The sequence below is a fragment of the Mustela nigripes genome, chromosome 4 (assembly GCF_022355385.1).
Source record: "Mustela nigripes isolate SB6536 chromosome 4, MUSNIG.SB6536, whole genome shotgun sequence".
Taxonomy (NCBI): domain Eukaryota; kingdom Metazoa; phylum Chordata; class Mammalia; order Carnivora; family Mustelidae; genus Mustela; species Mustela nigripes.
This window is the reverse complement of record NC_081560.1, coordinates 5,872,920-5,897,960: the sequence shown is the minus strand read 5'-3', so window position 1 is coordinate 5,897,960 and position 25,041 is coordinate 5,872,920. Positions and strand designations below refer to the sequence as shown.

General features: G+C 50.4%; 2 protein-coding genes and 1 long non-coding RNA gene across 5 annotated transcripts in view; 1 reads left to right on the top strand and 2 right to left on the bottom strand.

The window, feature by feature from the left end:
- Positions 1–810: 810 nt before the first annotated feature.
- Positions 811–9,503, bottom strand: TMEM176B (transmembrane protein 176B). 2 transcript variants are annotated; one of them, XM_059396125.1, is made up of 8 exons: positions 9,420–9,503; positions 9,077–9,272; positions 5,681–5,892; positions 5,024–5,134; positions 4,640–4,696; positions 4,197–4,427; positions 3,119–3,238; positions 811–2,759 (listed from the first exon to the last, which is right to left on the bottom strand). In XM_059396125.1, the coding sequence occupies exons 3-8, from the start codon at positions 5,882–5,884 to the stop codon at positions 2,667–2,669; spliced, it is 816 nt and encodes a 271-aa protein (XP_059252108.1). In that variant the 5' UTR covers positions 5,885–5,892; positions 9,077–9,272; positions 9,420–9,503; the 3' UTR covers positions 811–2,666. The 2 variants fall into 2 exon arrangements, with proteins under 2 accessions (XP_059252108.1, XP_059252109.1); XM_059396126.1 differs by having other exon boundaries at positions 5,681–5,889.
- A 3-nt stretch (positions 9,504–9,506) lies between these two features.
- On the top strand, positions 9,507–14,052 carry TMEM176A (transmembrane protein 176A). 2 transcript variants are annotated; one of them, XM_059396123.1, is made up of 7 exons: positions 9,507–9,757; positions 10,476–10,719; positions 11,140–11,250; positions 12,323–12,379; positions 12,533–12,754; positions 13,284–13,394; positions 13,755–14,052. In XM_059396123.1, exons 1-7 carry the CDS (start codon positions 9,507–9,509, stop codon positions 13,809–13,811), a joined length of 1,053 nt encoding a protein of 350 aa, XP_059252106.1. In that variant the 3' UTR covers positions 13,812–14,052. The 2 variants fall into 2 exon arrangements, with proteins under 2 accessions (XP_059252106.1, XP_059252107.1); XM_059396124.1 differs by having other exon boundaries at positions 9,668–9,757; positions 10,480–10,719.
- An 823-nt stretch (positions 14,053–14,875) lies between these two features.
- The window catches only part of LOC132014857 (uncharacterized), a 65,466-nt gene continuing 55,300 nt past the window's right edge, over positions 14,876–25,041 (bottom strand). The window contains exon 3 of the long non-coding RNA XR_009403473.1: positions 14,876–15,068. This is a non-coding gene — a long non-coding RNA (uncharacterized LOC132014857). The remainder of the gene's footprint in view (positions 15,069–25,041) is intronic.

The window sequence follows — 25,041 nt, the reverse complement described above, 5'->3', positions numbered from 1 at the left end:
TGAGCCAAGAGAGTCCCAACCGGGGCCCTACGGAGGCCCTGCCCTTCATTCCTCTTCCAGGTCCCAGGCCCTCCCCGTCCAGCGGCCCAGTCTATGCCAGAGGGGGAAGTCGAGCTCCAACCAGTGCAGTTTTAAAAATGAACAGCACCGGGTCTTGAACACTAAATGTGAGGCCATTTCCAGGTTATGGAATCTGGAATCTGGTCCTGATGCTAAAGGACCCCATATCCAACAAGCAAATGGGGAGTTGACAAAACACAGTTACAAGCAGGGATTAGAGGGGTGTGTGGGAGGCTCAGGGAATCGAGCCTCTGGCTCTTGATCTCAGCTCAGGTCTTGATCTAGAATTCGAGCCCCGCGTTGGGCTTCAAAACAAAATAAAGCAGTGATTAGAGAATGAAGCCATTTCCTGTTTATACTCTGGTTTTAAATCCTCCAGCAAATACAGACCGGCTGGGGATTACTTGCCTGACCCCATGTCAGGTTCCGGAGGTTGTTTCCATCTGTATATACACAGTTTCAGCACCAAAATGGAGCCATGCAGACAGACCAATAACTGTGGGCTTTTCTAAGTAAACAAGAGCAGGCGAGAAGGGTTTGGCATCTGATTTCCTACAGAAAAGGACAAGATTCAGAAACTTCCAGGGCTAGTCATGGGAGGGGGAGAAAGGGCCAGAGAGAGGGAGCAGCCCCACCTTCCCTCAGAGACTTAGCAACTTTCGGGGGGGAGGGGGAAGGAAGTTGACAGACTCCGACATTAAAAGACTATTTCATGAAAAAACATCCAAAAAACAAAAACAAACAAACAAATAAAACCAAAAAACTACCAAGCTGACATTTATTTACATGACATTTAGTATGAAAAATAAAAAAACACTTCTCTCTGATCTGGCCATAAATGGACTGGTTTAGAAACACTGGTGCACAGAAGTTAACAGCATCCACCGAGTTCTTACAAAGAATTAAAACGAAATGATGAAACGCAAGGAGGCTGGTTCCATCCCCGAATACACCCAGCAAGTCAGCCACGTGATCATCTCTCCCCACGCTTCTCAAACTGCACTCAGCGCAGGAAGGACCACCTTGTGCATCTTGTGAAAATGGAAATTTTGATTCAGTGGGTCTGGGGTGGGGCAGAGTGTGTATCTCCAGCAAGCTCTCCAAGTTGCCCCCAGTTTCCTATGCCACAGGCCAGCGCATCTGGGACCGATTCACACTTGAGGCTCCCGTCAATCACCCAATAAAACTAGCCACTCCCCCCCCACCCCCCTGGGGTTCCCAGAAGACCTGGTAGTAAAGCTTTCAGGCTTTGTGGCCCATTCAGTCTCCGTTGAGACTGCTCACCTCTGCCCTTGGAGCGTAGACAGTGTGTGAGCAAATGGCTGTGGTTGTATTTCAATAAAACTTTATTTACAGAAATAAGCAACAGACTGGATTTGACCCTCAGGGTGAAATTTACCAACCCCTTTCCAATACTCTGAACATACTTCTGGGGCATCTCTGTGGCCTTTTCTTGCACAAGCTTATTTACAAACCTCTGTCTATGGACTAGGCAGAGAGGGAGCCCTGAGGAGAGAGACGCAGGCCCCGCATCCTGAAGGTCCCCACACAGGGCCACACCTCACTCATTCTAGCGGCTCTGCACCTGCCCAGCACGGCCCCGTGAGGCAGCACCGTGCGGTGGGTGAAGGTGGGGGCTCAGGGGCAGTCTGCCTGGATTTGAAGACCAGTTCTTCCCCCGTGGTCTGCCAAGGAGGGATAAGCCCTACCTCACGGAGATTTCATGAAGCCACACAGAGATGCTAGCCTGTTGACGGTGTTGGAATCAGAAGGAAAAAAAAAAAGCCAGAATAACAATCATTTGTTAATTCTAAAGACCATAACCTGCTTTCTTACCCTTCAGAAATGCTTATATCTGTATATGTATAGTATATATTAATAGAGGTATAAAGGAAATGAAAAACGTTTTTTAAATTCTTCATATCGTTTAAAAAGAAAGTGAAGAATAATGCGGGGAGGTGTGAGAATGTGTGTGTTTGTGCGTGTGTGCATGTGTGCAGTTGTAGAGAGCGAATAAACTCTACCGTAGGAAGGGAGAGAGCAAACAGTCTTGTTTCATGCCTCACATAGTTCTATGACCCCCGCCCAGAAAGTTATAGTCAAAATTACAGATGCTTAAAGACAATCTCAGCAGGCAAAAAGAGTCTCAGTGTATGAGAGTTACTTTCACTTTACTTGGAACACAAGGAAATCGTAAGAAGGAAGTTTGCCCCCTTGGGATGTAGAGTGGAACATAATTACATTTAGTCTTACTGGGACCTTGTTTCCAGTCGCAAACTGGCCCACGTTTAAAGCCAAACATATCAGCACAGAGAAAGGCATTTTCATGGCACACCATGAGCAGAAGCAAGGGAGACCGCCTCTTTTCTGGCCCAAATTATTTTTTCTGTTGTTTCTGTTTAATCAGTATCGGAGAAAAGGTGACAACACCTGTTCCTTGAATTGAAGGTGTGGGAAGAGGAGGAGGCTGGAACAGTGGCCAAAGGACAGGCAGGTGCGAGGGGCAGGGCACTGAGGAGTCATGGGGAGGGCACTTTGTCCTCTCCAGAGGCCCTGGGCTACGCTGGCCGGGGGCATGCGGAGGCCCAGGCAGGCTCTGCAGCAGCTCACAGGATGATGGTAGCCACAGTCTTCTCCTTGGCAGGGGAGGAAGGCACTGAGCTTTCCCCCAATAGCTTTTTCTCTGACCCTTCCTCATTCTGAAAACAAAAACAAAAACAAAAACAGGGGAAATCAATCATTGCTGGATAAAAGATGGGGCCTAGTTAGCTTCCTAGAACTGGAAATCAGGTGAAAGAAAGAAGGAGGGGAAGGAAAAGGTATAGAGGAGGGGGAGCTACCCAGAGGTCGGGGACAGGAAGCCCAAAGGAGGTCCTGAAGGGGCGGAGGGCAGCAGCTAACCCAAACACGGTGAAAGCACATGCTCCCCAAATGGCAAAGGACACAGCTGAGTCCTGGAAAGAAGCCGAGTGATGCTCCTGGCCCTGATGTCCCTCCCTGTCCCCAGAGCTTCACCAAACAAACTCATTCTTTCCCCAGCCCCTCTCCTATAGCTCACCAGGGGCCGGGAGCTCTGGCCACACAAGCTTCGAAGCCCCATGCTCAGGGAAGCCAAGGATATGATCAGCTGCAGGACACAGACAGCCAGGAGCAGAGCATGGATGCCTAGGAACAAATCCTGGAGATGGAGGAAGCAAAACGACACAGTCAGGAGTCTGCTCCTCTGATTCTGCTCTTGCTACCACCTTACCAACCCAGCCAGGTACCAGACTCTGTCCAACTGACCACTTCCTACTGAAGCAGATGGCGTTTTCCAACCATGGGGCAGCCATAGCGTCCACCCCATTGACTTGTCTGCCATGTGACCTGACCACACCCTGTGAAGAGCTGGGTCTACTTCTCCACCCTTAGAATCTGGAACAACCTGTAACTGTTTTGCACAACAAAAAGGTACACTGGGGGTGACACTAAGCCAGTCATAGCGGTAGCCTCTCATTGGCCTGGTGGCTTCCATTTCCCACCTACTGAAATATTCGCAGTGAGAGACTTCCTGTGAGAACCTAGTTGCGATGCCCTGAGAAGCCCAAGCCAGATGGAGAAGCCATCGTAGGCTCTCTGGTGGACAGCCTCCGCTGAGCTCCGAGCCATGTGAGCGCCATCTTGGACATCCCGCCATCTTGAAGATCCGACCTGATCAAGCTCTCAGATGGCCTAACCCCTCCACCCCCACCACTGACGTCTGACTACAACTGCATGAGAAAACCCAAGGGAAGACTGCTTTGAGCCCAGCCAGCCCACAGACTGGGAGAAGTAATGATACATGATGGTCCTCAGCCACAGCATGATGGGTGTTGTGTTATGCAGCAATATGTAACTAGGACAGCCGCACACCGGAAAAGATAGAAGGATGTTCTGTGACATCCTCACTAACTGCTCTTTGCACATCATCTCCTTTGAGTCAGAAATTCTTATGCCATGAGGGTCTGAGAAATATCTCCAGCTTAAGTTAAAACCTCCTGAACCACAGAGTAGGATGAGGCTCACACTCCAAGAATCTATATCTCTGCCTGCCAGTGCCCCAGCTCCTTGGGAACAGACCGTGTGTGGGTCCCTGGAAGACTGGACCCCGTTCTCACCATCAGCATTTGCATGTAGGCTCTGCAACTGTCTTCATCCCACCATGATGTGCGAGTCCTTTGCCACCTCTCTTTGTACCCAGCAGTCGTGTTGGGAAGATCTGGGGAGTCACAGGCAGAGTCGATGTAAATGAAACCATCACTTGGCATGGTCAGGCTGTTCACACAGAGGACAAGGACAGCCACGGCTGTGGCGACACTGGCCAGCGTCAGCAGACCTGATGCACAGCCCTAGAAAGACAAAGTGCAGGGTACAGAACCTCCTTAGTGAAAGCCGCGAGGTCATGGCCCCAAACCTGTCTCTTCTTCCTCACTTCCTGCCCCAGGAAACCCTCCCCAGCCCTCCAGATAAGATCCTGAGACATTACGAACCAAAGGGAAGAAGACAGAAAAATAGAGCAGAAAAGCAGAATAGCAGGGGGCAGAGGACACCCAAGACTCACAGAGAGTTTGCCCCGGTGCTTCTCATGGACGAGGGTTCCAGCTCCTGCTACAATAGCCTGAAGAGAGAAAATGCCAGAAAAGGCCTCTAGTTGACTCTCCTGAAGCGACCACCCCACCCCTTCCCAGGACAGCCGATTCGAAGCAGGATCCAAGGGACTGGCAAAGACACGGAGCACATGGACAGGACGCCGTCCCAGCTGCCCGCCCGCCCAGCCTGGCCTGCAGAAGGGAACAGCAGGGATTTGCTCGCCCCTTAAGGCTGCTTCCTCATGGCAAAGGGCATTCGGATCCAGGTCTTTGGTTTCTTCCCCAAATCCCTGCCCCAGATCCCTTGCCCAGAACCACTTGCCTGACACCAGGCTTACAGCCCCTTCCTCACTCACCACAGACCCTGCCCAGAAGGCACAGCCAGAAGCACGCAGCTTAGTCCAGGGCCCGAAGGAGAGCAGCACCCCCAGAGCGCAGCTCACGGCCCCCAGCAGGGTCTGGATCACCTGCAAGACAGAGTGAGAAGCTAACTGGGTGGCCTCGACCTGGCCTTCCTTTCCTTCCATCTTTCACCTCTATCTGGCTACACCTACTCTTCGTCCACACAAGTCTGGCTCAGATGCCAACTGCCGCAGGTCGAACCCTAGGAATGTTACCTGCTCTACCTTTCATTCTAGGCATGTGTATGGTGGTGTGATCCCTTCTGACGGATGCTGAGCTCTTTTAGGCTAGAGCCTAAGGACTCTCTGTAGTTTTCCCCGAAGTGCCTATAATAGTGTCGCGCATCTGCGGGCCCTCAGTCCACCAGGGTTCCATGAAACTCCGCGAACAGCCACCCGTCCCCCACCTCCGACCGGGACCACCCCCACTGTACCAACGAAGAGGCCCATCGTTCTTTTCCATCTACATGGGTGGGGCAACCTACCAAAACTTTCTTTTCCCAAAAAAGATGAGATACAAAGAGTAAGTTCTCATGAGGACTCAACCCACTTTTTTTTTTTTCATCCCGTTGAAGGGGAGTCACCGTCCTCTGTGGCGTCCACCCCTCTTACCCCCAGGGTCAGCTGCCCATAGCTCATCCTGGCCTTGGAAGGGGCCGCGTCCCGAGGGTGAGAAAAGACGTCCTTCAGGGAAGCCCCAGCTTTTAACAGTTGAGCCAAAGCTGATTCCTGGTGGATGTGGATGTTGATGTGGCTGCGCTGGGACAGCGTAGAGGCCACATCCACCCCATTCACGGTCACCACGCTTTGGGGCATCCTGCCTGCTGGGAAGAAGATGTACAAAAGCAAGGTCTGAGAAGCAGCGAAGATAAAAAGGAATATGTTGCATGAGTAAAGGGAGAGAACAGTCCCTTGTCAAGATCCAAAGGGTCTTCCCAGAGCAGGTGGCAGTGTTACAGCGGCCTTAATCTGGGATGCAAGCCCAAGTCACCTCCAGAGTTCTTTACCACATATATTCCTGGACCTCTCCCCAGAATGGTCTGACACAGTCTGTCTAAGTCTCAGGTTGGGCAAGGAAAGGAATCTGAATTAGTTCAGGGACTTAGTATATATATTTATACATAATACTTCCATATGGTTAAAAAATTCAAAAGATACAAAGGGACAGACCTTTAAAAGCCTCCCTCCCATCTTTCCTTCCCAGTCACCTAGTTTCCTTCTAGTTGGAAACTAAAGTTATCATTTTTTACATATCCTACAATGACATTATTTTGTATAGGAAAGCATATAAAATATAATCTCCTCCCCCTTTTCCCACAAAGAGCAGGAGACTAAACACACCGTCTACACAATGATTTGTTCACCGAACTATGTTTTGAAGATAATTGTACATCAGTCCATAGAATGCTTTCTCACTCATGTGTCTGGCTGCGCAGCGTTCCATTATCAGAATGCATCAGGATCGTTCCCAGCAGGCTCTTGTTTTTTTTAAGATTTTATTTATTTATTTGAGAGAGAGAAGAGAGAGAGAGCATAAACAGGGGGAGTGACAGAGGGGGAGAGAGAAGCAGGCTCCCCTCAGAGCAGGAAGCTCAATGTGAGGCTTCATGGGATCTTGACCCGAGCCGAAGGCAGAGGCTTAACCGAGCCACCCAGGTGCCCCTCAGTCAGCCCCTATTGACAGACATCGATTTCCTCTTGCAAACAATGGGGAATCACCAGGTCAATGGGAACATGCATGTGTCATTTTAATAGATACCGCCCTGTGTGGGGCTACCCCATGCCATCCACAAGCAGAAGCAAGATCAAAGCACGTCCACTGCCCCTCTCCATGGCCAGCAGGAGGTGTCAGCAAATTTTAAAATCTTTTTCTTTTTCTTTTTTTGTAAGATTTTATTTATTTATTTGACAGAGAGAGATCACAAGTAGGCAGAGAGGCAGGCAGAGAGAAGGAAACAGGTTCCCCGCTGAGCAGGGAGCCCAATGCGGGACTCCATCCCAGGACCCTAAGATCATGACCTGAGCCGAAGGCAGCGGCTTAACCCACTGAGCCACCCAGGCGCCCCTTTTTAATCTTTTTCAAATGTCTATCAGGAAAATTACATCTTATTATTTTAAGATAAATAAATAAGATAAATTTAAATTTATTTATCTTAAGACTTAAGATAAATAAAACTGATTTTAGTCAGTTTTATGCAGCAAAATGCCCCCTTTTCAGGGGGCATCTCAGTGAGGTTTAACAAATTCATACATTCGTACAACACCAACCGCCGTCACGGTAGAGAACATTCCTATATGCAAAAAATTTCATAATGTTCTGTGCCCAATAAACCCCTCGACCTCTGGCCCAAGGCAACCACTGATCTGCTTTCTGTGACTACCCCAGTATCGTTTCAATCCATAGTTGTCTTACGATGAGTGATACTGGACTGGTCATCTTTTCATATGTTTAAGACACTGTTTTTTCCTTCTTTTGTGAGCTCTCTGTTCGTAGCCAAGCCCTTCTTGTTTTACTGCTATGTTTTGTATAGGATCTTGGGAATTTGAAAAATTATCATCTGTGACAGGATTTCCAGATATTTCTTTACAACTTGTGATCTATTTTCTGGTTAGCCAGTTTCCATCTTTATTCTGATTTCTGGGTTTTATATCATACTTAAAAAGGACTTTCCCACATCAAGATTATAAAATAATTCTTCCCTGTTTTCTTCTAAGTAGTGTTATGCTTTCGGTTTTCACATTTAAATGTTGATCCATCTGGGGTTTATCTTGTAAGTTGGAAGGTACAGATCCAAGTTGCTGTGGGGTTTCTTTCCCCAGATGGTTAACTTCTGAAGGGTATGTTCTGTTCGAGGAATATATTATCTTTCTCCTACTGATTTAAAATGTTCTCCTGAGCAAAACCAAAATTCTCCTGGGAATTCAGATCTATTCTAGTCTTTATATTCTATTGTTGAGTGTGGTGAGTTAGGCACCATCACCACGATTTTAATGACGAGGATGGAGTTTAATATTTAATTGAACTATTTCATGACCCTCCATGTTATTTTTTCTTTTATTGCCTTTTTTTGCTAGGTTACGTCTCTGTATGCACTTTGGAATCAACTTGCCCAGCCCCAAAAGCAATCCTCCGCAGTGATTCTAATGGGCACCCTCCTTCAGCATCCCTGATGGAAATCATGACATTGTAACAATTCTAACATCAGCAAGATGGCGGCCCTACAGCCTTCCCTTGTATTCTGTGTCCTTCAGAGCAGTGTCATTCTTGTACCCACCTGGGCACAGTAGTACTCTAAAGGCCGAGTATAAAGCACAGGTGTTGGACAATTCTGCGGATGCACAAGTAGGTTCAGATTTCTTCACTGATACACTCAAGGATGTGTGCCCTGGGTCAGCCGGATCTCCCCCTTGGGCCCCAGGAGCCAGCACCATGGGGCAGCCCTGAAAGTGCCTTGGGCTCCAGCTCCCTAAGCCCCTGCGCACCACCACTTCCCCCACCACACTCCAACCCAGGCTCAGCCAAGCCCCCAGCTTGTCTGCTGGACCAGGCCGGTCCCATGAGGACTCTCCCCCCATGCCCTCTGGGCTCCAAGGTGCGAGGCTTGTCCCTGCTGCTCTGGCCATTCTCTCTGCCCTGCTCTTCCCAGTGCTTCTGGGGCTGAGGAGAGAGGAGCAGGACCCGTGCCACAGCCGGGGCCCTCCACCTTCCAGCTCCACTCTGGAGGAGCTCTCGCCACCCAGCCGCCTGAGCATCAGCCATTGCACCGGGCAGGCCCGGTGAGGCTTGTGCAGCCAGACACACGCCCCCTACCCAGGTCCCACCCTGTTGAGGGCATCCCTCCACACCCCTAGCAAGTCCCGTGGGAACTGGGAATGAGGAGAGAGCAGCATCCTGGGAGATAGGATGGGGGCTTTGGGGACTGGCTTTGGAGACTCCTCAAGAGAGCAAGGTCCAATGGTGAGAGTCTCCTGGGAAGGGGCCACCTGGCCTGGGGGGGCCCTGCTCACCTGCTGTCCTCTGGGAGCCTCAGCAGAGCAGGACTGGGAGGATCCACCCGCAGCTGAGGACCCGTAGTTGGGAAAGAGAAGAGTAGAGGGAAGGCGTGGAGGGAGGAAGGTCTGACCTTCAGCTTTGCAACTTCCCAGAAAACAGCTGGGGCAACAGGGCCCCTCTAGGGGGATTCCGTCTTGAGTTATAACCAGGCTGGTGAGAAAGGCAGAGTGCATGCATGTGAGTACACACACACACACACACACACACACACGCACGCACGCACTCACTCCAACTGACTCTCACAACACAGATGGGGCCCCCACCCACAGCAGCCGCAGACCCGTGCTCAGAAAGTACCTGTCCAAGCGGTCATGGGGGAGAAGACAGCTTCCGGGCTCTCCCAGGGCTCCTCAGCTTTGTGGGTTCCCGGGCCCCCCACCTCTCATGCACGCTCTAGGCTGGAGCCCAGGGATGGGCAGGCAGCTGGAAATCCCCCCCCCCACAGGGGCCCCTCTGCCAGGCTGTCTTCTCGAAAGGATGCTGAGGTTCACCACGCCCCGCTCCGACCCTGCGCTTCTGGTGTTGCACCAACCTCCTCCTCCATCCGCCGGGTTTCCAGCTCCAGCCAGCCCAGCCCAGCCCGGCCGGCCAACCCTGCAGGCGCACTCCCCCGCAGGGGCTCCTAAGGAGAGCAGGTGAGGCGGGTGACAGCCAGGCAGGCCTTTTCCAGGACCCCTCCTCACCGGACTCCCCACGCAACCCTTCACAGGCCGCCAAAGCCTGGCCCAGAACTTGCTGGGGAGGGAGGGACCAACCGCCAGTGGCGAACGGACTCCGGGAAGCCGGCAGGAGCAGAGGCCGGCGTGTCCCTGCTTGATGCCCAGTCCGCCTGGCCGTGCCCTCCACCTGCACCCGCAGCGCGTCCCTTCATTGTTGAGGGGCGGGGGGCGGCAACTTGAATAGGCAGAGCCGTGACTCTTGGTGGACAGGGAAGTATTTAGGGGCTGAGGGGTGTCCCCAGGCCCATCGGCAGAGTAGCTGCAGCAACAGGACCTGGGGCCCTGGGGTTCAGCAGCGGGGCCCTGAGGTTCAGCCCCATAGCCGGATGCCTCAGGGTAGGGATGAGGATGGCGGGCTGCGGAAGAGGGAGGAGAGGTGAGGACTGCGGGGCGCTGCTTCGGCGGGACCCTGGCGCCGTGGGTGGGAGGATGAGACCTGGGGGAGGCTCCAGCGGGCTCGGCCGTCGCAACAGCACCAGCAGAGCCGGGCCGTCCTGACCCAACAGCCTTGAGAAAGGACCGGCAACGTTGTTCTGTGACAGGGCCCCCCCCCCACCGGCTTCGAAGGCCAATGGGATCTTTGAACACGTCCGCCAGCTTTCCCTCGCTGTGCCTCTCCCTCCCTCTCGCTCAGGCAGGTGTCCGCACGCATGGCGACAGCTGACACACGCGTGGAGACAGCCGGCACACGCATGGAGACAGCCGACCGTGGTGAGGCGGCCCCTGAGGCCCCAGAGCCCAGCCGCATCGACGTGCACATCCACCAGGAGTCAGCTCTGGCCACGCTCCTGATCCGCGCCTGCTTCCAGCTTCGGTCCCCCACCCCGGACGCCGTCTCCCGGACCAGGGGCCGGAGCCGGCTGCTGGTGGCCTCCTGGGTGAGTAGGGACCCAGAAGGGCCCTCAGGCTCCCTGTGTCAGGGAAAGAGGACCCTGCTTCTGCTGTGCACATCCATGGCCAGCCTCTCTGAGCTGGAAGCTCAGCCAGTTTTCTCTTCTTAGAAATCCGGATCGCCTGTGTTCCCTTTCCAACTCTTTTACTCACTCACTGTCCTTCTCAGTGAAAGCTGACGGAGGGTGGGCTTTGGGCTAGGAGGGTGCAGGAGAGCCGTGGCCATTTAAAGTCCTACGCGGTGGAGCCCTGAGCCACCCTCTCCCTCTGCCTGACCCAGTGTGGGCTGCTCCCCCTCCCCCTGTCCCCTCCCCCCCCCTCTCGTGGTTCCAGCTGTTCACACCTGAGGTGGCTCCTGGGCCCAGGAGTCTGGGAGCCACATCCTCAGGCTCTTCATCTCCCTCCAGGTGGTACAGATCGTGCTGGGGGTGCTGAGTGGCACGCTGGGAGGCTTCCTCTACTTCTTCCACTTCTGCACCTTGCGTGGCTCTGGAGCTGCCCTCTGGACAGGGGCTGTGGTGAGTCGGGCAGGTGGATGGCGGACAGCCCAAGAAGGGGCAGATTCACCTTCAGTCGGAGGGGACAGACCATCACCGTCATCACCAGGATACTGTAAAAGGTGTCCCTAGTCGAAAAGCCCCGAAGTTATCGAGGCTGATTCCCTGTTTCTACAGATGAGAAAATAGCCAAGGGAAACGGTGGTCTGACCAAAGTCACCTGGCCAGCAGTCATGGTTTCCCGCCAGCCTGGCCGCCTCCCCACCATGTTCAGCAGCAAACATCAACCAAAGACCTGGGACCCAGCTCATTTCCAGACACTTGCCCTGAGTTGGGCAGGCAGAACGTACTGGAGCGTGTATACTCTACAAGACGAGGGCAACTCCTGGTCATTTCCCACCGTCCTCTGCGGGTCCTCCACGTGCGGGGAATCCAACAGGTGCCACGGAACAACAGTGGCAAACGTTTACAGATGCGTGTGTGCGATCTACAAGAGGGGCTCGGGGGCAGGTCGTGGTAGCGCCGAGAGGCCCTTCGGCACACCCGCACTCACGGCATATTGATGGAGAGAAGAGCCAGAATAATCGTCCTCGTCCCCCCAATGGCAAAACACCCAGATTAGTTCTAGCATCGCCAAATGGGATTCAAATCTGTCCATCCTCCAGGATGCCCAGACGTCCTGTTCTGTCAGCCCGGGTGGCGGGCACTGCCGGACAGGCCCCTGGACCGGAGGCCACCCACAGACCCATCCTGCACAGAGAGCTTCTCCAACAACCTAGGGCTTCTGCGCCCCCATCAGAACCCCCATAAAGCACCATTGCTTTAAAAAGACAGTTTTGGAGAATGGAAGAAGGGAAGGAAGGCTCTTCGATGTCACTAAATCAGAGGGTCCGGACGCCTCGGGAGTTTGACCCAGGCCTACCTACAGACAACAAAGCTTAGCTCAAAACCTTAGGTCCCCATGGAGTGTCCCCAGGAAGGATGGGCCGATGGCTGGCTCTGTCTGTGGGGGTTACCGTGGGAAACGGAAGCAGACAGCTGGAGGGCTTGCGTCCCCTGTGCTAGCCCCGGTCCTGCTTCCCTCTCTCCCCAGGCTGTGCTGGCTGGAGCCGTCGCCTTCATTTACGAGAAACGGGGCGGCATCTACTGGGTGAGTTTGGGGAAAGGCAGGGGCGGGACGCCAGGCCCAGAAGCTGGAGGCCACCCCAGCCCAGCCTCCTGCCCAGAGCGTGCCCGTCTCTCCCCGGCCGGGCTCCTGGAGACGGAGCCTCCCGGGTCTCACTCTGCCTCCTCTCCTCACCAGGCCTTGCTAAAGACCCTGCTCGCCCTGGCAACTTTCGCCACGTCCATTGCCGCCGTCGCCATTGGGGCTCGTTATTTCCACGAGTACAAGTTTCATTTTAGAGACTATATCTGTCAAGTCTCCTCAACGGGTTTGTCCTGGGGCGCTGCACCCTGGACCACTCCAAGTCCAGAAGAAACCAGAAGACTGCACCTGTGCCTTTCCTACCTGAGCATGCTGAAGGTAGGTGGGGGGTGGGTGGAGGAAGGGGCGCAGCAGGCTCTGGGCGGGGAGGGCCAAGACGCAAGAGCAAGGCTGGGTCCGCTGTTCCACACACCCAGCCGGACTACTGTCACCGCAGCTGCGGCACTGAACAGACCGGAAACAGTCCCCGTGATTGGGGGTGTCCCAGACTCGTGGGACACACAAACCCTGAAATGATCATAAATGAACCAGCGCTGCAGGGGTGCACAGTGCTACGGAGGGATTACTGCACATCCTTCCTGGGTCCTCTCCAGCCTCGGGGCTGCTGGGGCACCGATTTGTAGCCCGAGCGCATCTCTGTTCTGAGGAGGACGCCGAGGTCTGAGAGGAGGGGTTTCTGGCTGCTTTCTGTGTGCTGGACTCGTGCACACCCCCTCCCTCGTGCACGGCTCCTTCCTCAGCCCTGCCAGAAGCTACGGGTGTAAGGAAGAAGCAGGGGGGAGGCCTTGTGCTGGAAATGGGGGGGAGCACAGAGCAGACGGCACAGTGACTGGCCCTCTGTCCCCAGGCCCTGTTCATAAGCTTTCAGGCCATGCTGTTGGGTGTCTGGGTTCTGCTGTTTCTGGCATCTCTGGTCCCCCTCTGTCTGTACTGCTGGAGAAGGTCCCAAAGTAAGAAGGTGAGTCCCTAAAGTTTGTGTCTATGTATTGGGCAGCAGGGGTGTCCAGAGGAGCAGAGATGGACAAGATGTGGCTTGGGGAGGGAAAAGGACCCTTATAGTGAGTCCCAAGGGGCATCGTGTCTGTCTTTCTACCCCAGTGGGGGCCTGGCCCAGAGAACCCCTGTCCCTGACCAAGTGGCCTCCCAGGACTAAGACCCCCAGGAAGCCAGGAGATTCTGTATCCATGCGGGGTCATTGGGGGTCTTGGCATCAGGTACCCTGAGGCTAGTGCTGATCTAGCTCCAGAACGAAGCTGCTCTGGAGGAAAGAATTTGCACCTCTTCTCCCCACACTATCTTGCCCTTCTGCATCCCTTAGGAAACAGACCAGAAAAAACTGCTGGAAGTGAGGGAAACCCAGCTGTGCTTCTCCTGAGTGCCCATGCCTGGTCTCTCCCTGGACTAGGCATCCCTGCCTCTGGCTCCTGGGAAAAGGACCGGTCTGGGGAAGGAGCCTGCACTAGCTCCGCTTGTCCTTCCACCACCCCACCGCGGCCATGGCCACGGCCACCAATCGTGATACCAGTCTTGCTCATTTCTGGTTCACCTTCACCATCCCACCCTGCTTCACAGCCCCTCATGAGCAGCGATGACAATAAACTGTCTTGTTTCTCACAGCTTCTTGCTTAGTTATTCCAGGGACTTCTCTTGGCTGGACAAGGCGGTGGGTGGGGGGAGTCAGTGCAAATCTACCAAGGTCCTCCATCTCCCAGTCCCCCATCTGGGTTTGGAGTTGCCAACCTTGAAAGTAAACTCTCCTGGAGGCTGGTTCTGGGACTGGAGGTCCAAATGCCCGGGCAGAAGGTGAAAGGGAGCAGGACTCTGAGCCCCTCTCCCTACAATTCAGATGTAAGAGACTGAACGCAGGGCAAACTGAGAATTGGACTTTTGTTGTTGTTGTTGTTGTTTGTAAATAGTGAGAAATCGATGACATAAAGCCGTCACTTTGGAAATTACTTGTTAAAGACAGACAATGACATAGAAACCCTGAATTTGTTCCATGAGAAAGTACCCACAACTGCCAGACACAGCACGATTCATGTATGTTTAAGTTCATGGCTAATTTGAATAGGCCCCCATAGAAGCAGGAGCATGAATTCAGAGTGCTGAGTCCTGAAATTCGTATCCACCTGCTTGGGAGTCCCACAGTCACGCACACACTCGGTGTTCCACTGGAAGGATCCATAGGACTCTGTGTGGGGTTGTAGTCACAGCTACATTTAGCCACAGCAGTGTCAGCAAGGGACGAAGGCATATTGGGTGGACTCTGGAGGAATCTGGGCTCAGGTATCCTACGTCCTCCCACCACTGAGACCACATAGTAACACTGTTCAAAGGTGGGGAAAGATGGTAAAGTTGCCCCAAACTGAGAAGCACTTTGAGACCAGAAAACAAAGAGGCCACTCCATAGAATTTATATAGAGTTTTATTGGGGTTCAGGGATGGGTGGGGGTGGGGGGTCCCTGGCAGCTGCAGAGTTACTCTCCTCAATGTCCAGACCTTAGTCCACAGATTTTGCACAGTGATCACACATGAAGGAGGGCACTGTCGTGAGATCAAAGGGTTCACGTGCACATCAGACAGCTTGCGTGTTCCTAATTACAGCAACCCTTTGTTAAAGCTTGTGACACTCCTGTGCATCAGAAAAGGGAAAGACTATGTTATCTCTAACAGATAGGGGATCTTCAAAACAAGCCTCCCCCCATCCCGACCTTGGCCAGTATTTCTAATCTAGCAAACATGAACAGGATGGGGGGGAGGGGCTCAAGGACGAAGCAGTATTGTCAGCACTCCTACAAACATATGCAGTGTTTCTGCTCAGGGAAGGACACTGAAGACCCAGAACCCAGGGTTTTTACTGGAGGCACTTTCTCCACCTGCACAACCAACGCAGATTCTCAGAAGAAAAGCAAGTGTCCACCTGAAATCACATTGTGTGTAAGTCTAGGCAAGCAGATTTGGTGCAATTCAGTGCTGCAAGCACACAACAAAAAACTTATCAGCATAAGAACATTCCAAAAGCCAAATTCTGAGAAGGCAGACAAGAGCCAGCCCTCCAAGCAGGGCCCGGTAAAGAGCAGCCTTTGTGTTAATGCTTTCCTGCTCACTGCTCTGGAGGTGTCTGTCAAATTCTGTAACCCAAAACTGCATTTAATAACCACGCTGAAGAGGTGCCTGGGTGGCTCAGTCATTAAGTGTCTGCCTTCAACTCAGGTCATGATCCCAGAGTCCTAGGATCAAGCCCCACATTGGGCTCCTTGCTCATCAGGAAGCATGCTTCTCCCTCTCCCACTCCCCCTGCTTGTGTTCCCTCTCTCACTGTGTCTCTCTCTGTCAAATAAATAAAATCTTTCAAAAAAAAAAAAGGCAATTAAAGTATTGGCAAAAATAAGAGCTCAGCAAAAAATTATCGGACAGATTTTTTAATCCCAAAGTGAACCTCCAGAATTCAAAGTTACAGTAATTAAAATACCCCACCCCCAGTAAACAGATTAGACATAGCTGCAGAGAGAAATAGTAAATTGGAAGATAGGTCTGATGGAGTTATCTGAAATGCAGCTCAGATAGAAAACAGAGATGGAAAATAGCAATTTAAGAGACACTTTGATCTGAGGTATATACAGAATTCCAAGAGGAAGAAATAGAGTAATAGATGAGAAATATCAAATATAATGGCTGAGGAATTTTCTGAATTAAGAAAACACAAGAATTCTTGGATAGAAGAAGCTCTACAAACACAAAGCAGGATAAATAAAAAGAAATCCTCATCTAAACACATCAGAGTAAAGGATGTCTGGATGGCTAGGTTGGTTAAGCATCCTACTCTTGGTTTTGGCTCAGGTCATATCTCAGGGTGGTGAGATAGAGCCCCGTGTCTGGTTCCATGCTTAGCACAGAGTCAGCTTGAGATTCTCTCCCTATCCCTCTGCTCCTCTTCCTGCTCTCTCTCAGGTAAAATAAATAAAATCTTTAAAGACATCAGCGTTAAATTTCAGACAACAAAAAGAATGTATCAAAAACAGTCAAGGGCAATATTATATCACATCCCTCCTGGCAAGGAATGAGTAGATTAAAGGTGTATGAGGTCTTTACGCTGTTTGGAAAAGAAGTTAAAGATGTTGATTATATTTAACGTTTGTCAACTCATTCATTCATGTGCTCATTCACCTAACACCTTAATTTAAGTGTTTCAGTAATTCAATAGTAATTACTGAAAGAATAAGAAAAAAAATCTTAAAACTTTAAATTTCTGCTTGGAGAAAAATATGGAATGAGAAAATTCAATTAAAGCAAAATAAGAACAGAGAAAAGATAAAAAAGAGACATTTTAAAAAGCAAAACAGGGGCGCCTGGGTGTCTTAGCTGACTAAGTGTTCAACTCTTGATCTCAACCCAGGTCTTGATCTCAGGGTGCTGGGCATGGAGCCACCTTAAAAAGAAGAAGGAGGAAGAGTGGGAGGAGGAGGAAGAGGGGGAGGAGAGGGAGAAAAACAAATAGAAAGCAGACAACAGAAGATGGCTATAAATTAAGTTATATGAGTATTTGCAGTAAATACAAATGGATTAAATAATCTCTTTAAAATGCAAAGATAGATTGCATTTTTAAAAGAGATTTTATTTATTTCAGAGAAAGAGAGAGAGTATGAGCAGAGGGAGTGGGACTGGGAGTGGGAAAGGAAGCAGCAGACTCCCTGCTGAGCAGGGAGCCAGAGATGGGGGGGCTTGATCCCAGGACCCTGGGATCATGACCTGAGCGAAAGACAGATGCCTAACCAACGGAGCCACCCAGGCGCCCCAAGACAGATGGCATTTTTATAAAATTCATCCATATGCTGTTTACAAGAAACACATCTAAAACAAATCAGAAAGATTTTGAGGGTAAGAGGATATAAAAAGTACATATTTTATTTATAATACAAATATTTTTGTTACATAACAATTAAGTTGCTATAGCTCTGTTAAAATCAGACTTTGAGGCAGAGAGCATTCCTACAGATGAAGAAGCCACTGTGGTCAATGAAGCAGTCACTCTCTCCTTCCTTCTCCCATTTCATCCATTCCCTCCTGGAAGCAGGAACCTGTACCTCCAGCTGGAGGAACCATCTTGTAGACAGAAAGGTACCATCCATGGGCTGGACATGGTTCAAAGGAAGCCCAAAGAAGCCCTGTGCCTTCTATAGCATCACTGCATGTGCCAAACCAGCCCCGGATTGCTCACCTTTTAATATATGTATATGAGAAAAATTAATTCCTTACTGATTTTTTTAAAAAGAAGAAAAAAGGGCGTCTGGGTGGCTCAGTGGGTAAAGCCTCTGCCTTTGGCTCAGGTCATGATCCCAGAGTGCTGGGATCAAGTCCCGCATTGGGCTCTCTGCTCAGCAGGGAGCCTGCTTCTCTGTCTCTCTCTGCCTGCCTCTCTGCCTACTTGTGATCTCTGTCTGTCAAATAAATAAGTAAATAAAATCTTTTCAAAAAATAAAAAGGAGAAAATAACTTCTTAAAGAAGCTATTTACAATAACAATGAAACTGTAAGCTACTTATGATCAAACCTATATAAATCAAGACATTAATAAGATTATTAGAAAATGTTTGCAAATACCTTAAAAAAATAGAAATACATACATCATGTCCATAGAAGTAAGGACTTAGTTCTTGTAAGGACTTAGTTCTGTAAAGATGGCATCTCGCTTCAAATGGATGCATAAATTCAGTGTAATTCCAATTAGAATCTCAACAGATTTAGTACTTGCTTACCAGATTCTCCAAGTGACATAGACCAAAAGACCAAGAAGAGCAAACAACCTCACTGTCCCATGAAACCCAAATAAGGAGTTGGACAAGGCAGGCATTCAGACCAGGCAGCTCCCCAGCTGGCAGAGCCAAAAGAGAGACAACAGGGAGAATGAAGCAGGCACAGTCCTCTGGACAAGTTCAGAGTCTGAAGTCAGAAGACCAGACCACAGATCTCAGCACAACGTTAGGTCAGTTACAAATACCTTCTAAGCAATAGTCTTCTCACTTCCTTTAATTTTATTCTTTTAAAGATTTTATTTTATTTTTTTATTTTTTTAAAGATTTTATTTATTTATTCGACAGAGAGAGATCACAAGTAGGCAGAGAGGCAGGCAGAGAGAGAGGAGGAAGCAGGCTCCCCGCCGAGCAGAGAGCCCGATGCGGGGCTCGATCCCAGGACCCTGGGATCATGACCCGAGCTGAGAGCAGAGGCTTTAACCCACTGAGCCACCCAGGCGCCCCTAAAGATTTTATTTATTTAGTCAACCAGAGAAACACAATTATCATATGATCTCTCTGATATGAAAATTTGAGAGGCAATGTGGGAGGTTTGGGGGGTAGGGAAGGAAAAAATGAAACAAGATGGGATTGGGGGGGAGCCAAACCATAAGAGACTCTCAATTTCACAAAACAAACTGAGGGTTGCTGGGGGCAGGAGGGTAGGGAGAGGGTGGTGGGATTATGGACATGGGGGAGGGTATGTGCTATGGTGAGTGCTGTGAAGTGCGTAAGCCTGGCGACTCACAGACCTGTACCCTGGGGGCTAATAATACATTATATGTTAATAAAAAATTAAAAATAAAAAAAAAGAATTTATTTATTTATTTGGCAGAGAGAGAGACAGCAAGAGAGGGAACACAAGCAGAGGGAGTGGGAGAGGGAGAAGCAGGCTCTCCACTGAGCAGGAAGCCCGATGCGGGGCTCAATCCCAGGACCCTGAGATCATGACCTGAGCCAAAGGCAGATGCTTAAGGACTAAGTCACCCAGGTGCCCCAGTCTTTTCACTTTTAAAACAGAAGCAATTATGCCTAAAACCCAGGGATAATGGGAGGATTGAGAGATAAATATAAGTCAAACAGTGTCTAAAAATTGGACACCTCATGGTATAAATTTGTCAAACAAATATGGATTACTTTCAAGAAGAAGTGTCATTTGTGAAAAATGAGAGTCAGAGAAGAAAAACTGAGGTATGATCAACCAGTATCAGACCAAAGAGTGAGATGGTCAGACTCTTATTTTTACTTGAATTGTCTGGACCTGTGCATGTTCCCTTGGAATCCTACCACCTGGGTATGCCTAGGATGGTCCTAGATAGATAGATTGATTGATAGATCCCACAGAAGGGTTCTGCTTTGCTCTGTTCGAGTCCAGTGAGTGGGAGGTCAGCCACTGACCATATTCCTTCTGACCCATAATACAGCCTTGCCGGTGAGTTCTGGTGAGTTCTGCATTTCGCTAGATGTGCTCCTGGCTCTGCCCCAACTTCCACCAGCAAAGGTTCCCACAACTTGTAGGAGGGCAACTCAATCTTGATATTCATCCAGAAGATCATCCATCTTGACCATTCCTGACACACCTAGCTTTGTGCTTGCTCTTGAGTTCTTCAAAATTGAAGAATGTAGATACCTACATATCTCAAAACTAAGATGAAAAGCAGGGAGTTGGATAACAGGAAAATTGGGATAGCAGTTTCCTCCCAGCAGGGGTGAATGGGGAGGAGGAAGGTGTGTCTACAGAGAACTGCATAGAGGTCTACAGTAGTGGTCAGAGTTTCTTCTTAACCTAGATGGTGGACATATTATGATTATGTTTATGAAAACTGCACATATCCATTTTCTATCCTCTTCTGTATGAATGAGATAATCACAATAAAAGCACCCATCAGGACTTCATTTACTTGAGTTAATTTCAAAACAATATAAAACAATGACTAGTGCAAAAGCCATTAATTATATCAATTGGTATAAAACCTATCAATGATAAGTAAACCTTTTTTCCTTCAGGATGCCTAAATTTGGAAAAGGATCAAAAGGATCAAAAGCAGGCAAAGACAATGGGAGGAAGAAGACAACTGTGTCTCAGCCAGAGACAGAGAAAGCTGATAGAGATGGTGCTTGATCTGAGCTGTCTCCTTCAAAGAGAAACACAGCCAGCCTGAGATGACCTTTCAGGGAGGGATCATAGGGAGTGAATACCCAAGCTACCCCACTCTTATCTCTTGCTAGTATTCCCTACTGACCAAACCCAACATCATAGAACATGAGAGCTTACTGATGGAATCAAAACAAGACTCTTTTGGGGGGCACAGAGTAAGCTACAGAAAGGTAGAAAGACTGGAGAGACAAATGAAAGGTATCCAGAAGAATGACTTTTGTTCATGTGAAAAAATATAGTTGAAAAAGTCCCAGATTTGTTGAAAGACATAAAAATCAAGATTCAGGAAGCACAATAAACCCTACACAGAATGAACTCAAAGAAATACAAGCATAGACTTCTAAACTGCTAAAAACTAAAGACAAAGAAAAAATCTTGAAAACAACCAAACAAAAATGACCCGTTACCTATAGAGAAGAATGATCCAAATTTCTGTGGTTTCTCATCAGAAGCCGTGATAGCCAGAGGAAGTGGCACAATATTATTTGTAATTGTTAAGTACAGGCACATTGTGGTACAGAAACATCTTGGTGTGACTGAACAAGGTGTAGCACGAGGAGTTTTGGGGTCAATAGTACTGTTCCTAGATCATGGTAGTGGTTATATGAATCTATGCATGTATTAAAATTCACAGAACTGTTCACGGAACAAACAAGAAGATGAGTTTTACTATAATGATAAACAGATAAATTTGGGATTATTTGCCTATCTCTATCTCCAAATCTTAGAGTCCTTTTGATATATCTATATCTAAATCTATATATATCTTCATTTTCCCCATCAAAACAGATACCTCAAGATTGTGATCTTAGCTGTATTTTCAAATAAATTGCTTTTGAGGTGTTATTGGGGAGGTTGTTTGTTTTTTAAGAAAATACAGGGATGGCATGACATCCTTATTTCCTGCAGAAGAGGAAACCATAGACCAGGGACTCTGAGGACGCTGGGAAGGAGGGCGGGGCGGTAGGGAGGCGGAGGGGGGCTGTGGGCGGGGCTTGTGAAGGGGCCAGGTTTTCTCCAAGGCTCAGATCCGCCAGATGCAATAAACAAAGGAGGTTGCCAGATTCTGACAGTAAAACACCACTTCTGAGCAGAAGGGTGAACTGGATTGGCGTTCGTTTATCTGAATGAAGAATGGAAAGAATTTATAACCAGTCAAGCCATAAAAGGACTGATTTGGAAACAAGATGGAAGAGAAACCCATACCATCTTTAGCTTGAGGAAGTAACCCACCAGGGCCTTTTTGTTAACTTTGCAAACATTTCTTAGGACAGTAGGTTTTCTAAACTTAATGACTGAGTTCAAAAACAAAATTATAGCAAGATTCCATTTAAATTCAAATCTCCAATTCCCTAACTGAATTCTCCCTCTAAGCCACATAGATGCGATTAACCTCGCCACCTAGTGGCTACTAAAAGTTTTCTTCCGGAGAAAAGAAAAAAATAATAACTTTTTCCTAACAATTCTTTGAGGACGATCAATGCATTTTTTTAAAAAAACAAATATCTACTAATACCCCCATGTGGCAGGTACGGTGGGTGCTGGAAATGAAACCATGAACAGGTTACTTCGCCTAACCCAGGTGCCACCGAAGAGGAAGAGCCAGTAAGTCCTGACGTTACGCCCCGCTCCATCAGGAATGCTCTGACGCAACTGATCACAATCATGTCATTATACCCCCCAAACTCCAAAAGTAGAGGGCAGGTGGGATGCTTCCTACAGCTCCACTGTCTCCAGTAAGTTTTCTCCCTGCCCCAGCTCATCCGCTCCAGGGACACAGTTGAGGAACCAGATATCCCAGTTCTGAGCTGGGCTCACCCCATCCCAGCGCACCCTGCCTGAGCATCCACAGAGATGTTAGCTGGATCCTGCCCCACCCTGGCCCCGCGACGCACACTTCTGCCGACTCACTGAAAGACCTTCCACACTCACAAGAATGGTCAGGAAGCAATCTTCAGGAAAGCTCTTCTTGGAAAATCGGGAGCCACAGCAGAAGGACCCCAGGAGTGGCCTCTCCCTCCCCCGCCCAGCCAGGTCTCAGCCGCAAAAGAATCTGCCCACCCCGCTGTGGAAGCAGGGCAACCCAGGTCCCAAAGCAGAACGCCCTGAGAACATCGCTCCAAGCCCCCACAGTCCGGGCACCATCGGCTCAAAAGACAAGAAGGATTTCTTAAACAGGACACAAAAAGCATCCGCCGTAAAGGAAAAGACCGATAATCCAAAGACATTAAAATTAGAAACTTCTGACCCTCCAAAGAATGAAGAACACAAAAAGACAAGCCACATAACAGGTGGTGCTATCCCCCCGGGGCATACAAGCCTGTCCCTGCCCTGGAGGGGAAATCAGCCCGGGGCATAGTGCCTGCCCACCGTGGGCACGCGCGCAACCTTTGCTGAGCGCCTCGAACCAGCGCACAGCGGTTCCCAAACTCCGCGAGCCGCGCTACCCCGACACGAGGTGGCGCTGTTCGCAATCACGGCGGGGTGGGAAGGCGGGGCTAAGAGCGCCGCTGTGGCCACATCCTCGCAGCCAATGGGCAACCTGCCTGCTGCTCACTCTCTAACAGCCAATGAGCAGGGAGCGGTGGTCTCGCGGACGGAGAGGACACGCCCCGACGCAGCGTGGGCTTTTACTCCGACGGGGGCGGGGGTGGGGGGGCGAGGTACCCTCTCTACCCTAGCGGAGGCGGGCGCAGAGGGATGTGCTCTTGCAGGGAGTCCCCGCTCCCGGGCCCCATCCCCTGCCGCCCGGCCTGACCGCCGGCGCCCTGCTGGACGGAACCTCCAACGGCTGCCCCGGGAGCACCCACCTGTCCTGGGTCGCGCGGGAGAAGGGACAGCCCTGGCTGAAGCGATCACGCTGACCCCACCTCGACAGACTTGCCCCAGCCGCGTCTGCAACCCTTTCTCAAATAGGCGACCTACCCTCGCTCAAAAGCCCCCATTGGACACTCTACCATGCGTGTTCTTTGCAGCGGCCTGACCTCCCCAACTAGAAGGTCAGCCCTGAAGTCAGGGCTGGCTCAGGCGTGTTTGCATCCCCCCACAGTCCTTACCAGAGGATGTCCCAGGGACATCTTTAGGGCCTCTTTAAAGGGCCCTAAAGGACCTCTTTAAACATTGCCCAGCTCAGCCTAACTCTTAGGACAATGCTGGATCCTTTGCTTGATCCAAATAGAATGAGGCTTTCCTGTCACTCCCTAACCTGGGAAAGGAAACAGGGTGACAGGTGGTACAGAATTATTTTGGGATCCGGAACGCTGCAGGTTAACCTTGTCCATGATCCCGAGCACCATGTTCTCTGCCTGAGGGCGCACGGATTGAGTCCGCTCGAGGCACTTCGGTTGAATTTGGGTGCTCCAAATAGAAGATGTGGAAGCCAATTAGGTTCTGCCCTAGAGACTTGGTCTGGGAGCATTCTTTCTAACAGAGCCTGTGGCCAGACCTGAAGAAAGAAATAAAAGCGAGGTACTTCTGTGCTGAGTTTGCAGTAGAAGATGGACTCACTCGTGTTGGCCGTAAGCAACAGAAATGAGCCCGAGGTTTCGTATGGTTTCAGAAGAGAACCGGGACTCTCCATATTAAGGCCGCCAAAGAATACACTGGATACGGGTGTCCGTCTTGCAGGGCTCCGGTGACCGCCCTGCCAGGGACCAGGAATGGCTCCAGACTTCCTTACTTGCCACTATGGCTTTTCTGGTTGACAAAGGGGGAGCCGGAAGAAGAAAGGAAGTGCCACGTTCTCATGGATGTGAGCCCTTCCCTTCCACTGTGCTCAGACCCAGAGACACAGACTCAGTCTATGGAAGGACACCAGGATTCCTCAATGTGCTCCGTGTTCTTGCTTCTCCAGACGTATTTCTCAACCTTCCACCTTGCCCCGTGCCCTGGCAGGCTGGCCTTTATGGGCTGCATTCCCGCGTTCCCTCGTGCCATGGGTTCAGCCCCTTGGTGGCCCTGACAAGTAAATGAGATCGCCTTGGAAAATAGTCCCTTCCTTAAACCCTCTTCAGTCCCCCTGTGAGAATGCCAGCTGTTTCCTAACAGGACCCTAGGTGGCATGCTGAGGTTTTTTTTACTTCAACTTTACCCTGGAATTAACCTCACTCACTATACAAATAGAATATCTCCATCATGCCAGATCTGAGCTACACACCAGGGAGGCAGCGACAAAAGACAGAGGTTACAGTGAATCAAATCAGGGATGATGACGGCTGCATTGGAGGCTGGTAAGGGCAGGGGCATAGCCTGGGAGGGAGATGGTCAAGGGGAAACCACAGAGTCAAAGACAATAAGGCAAAGATGGGGGACGGGGTGGACCGGTTCCAAGCAGAGGCAGCCTGCAGAGACGTGGGAGGGAGCCGCATCCCAAGGAGCAATGGGAGTCCCAGCGACCACAGCAGCCACCATAACAGAATCCAACCTGTGGGAGCCCTTGTGGCGGTCATGGACATGACATGACAAGGAGCGGTCAGATCCCCATGGTGGAAAGGTCATTCTGGCAGAGACCAACAGATGGGAGGAGGCAAGTTTGGGAGCAGGGAGGCCGAGAAGAGTCTCCTGCAGGAAGTGGGGGGAACCGTAATGACCACAGCAGGGGGAGTGGAGCACTGGGGAGAGACGAAGCAGCTGTTCTGGAAAGGGACTCAGTGGTGT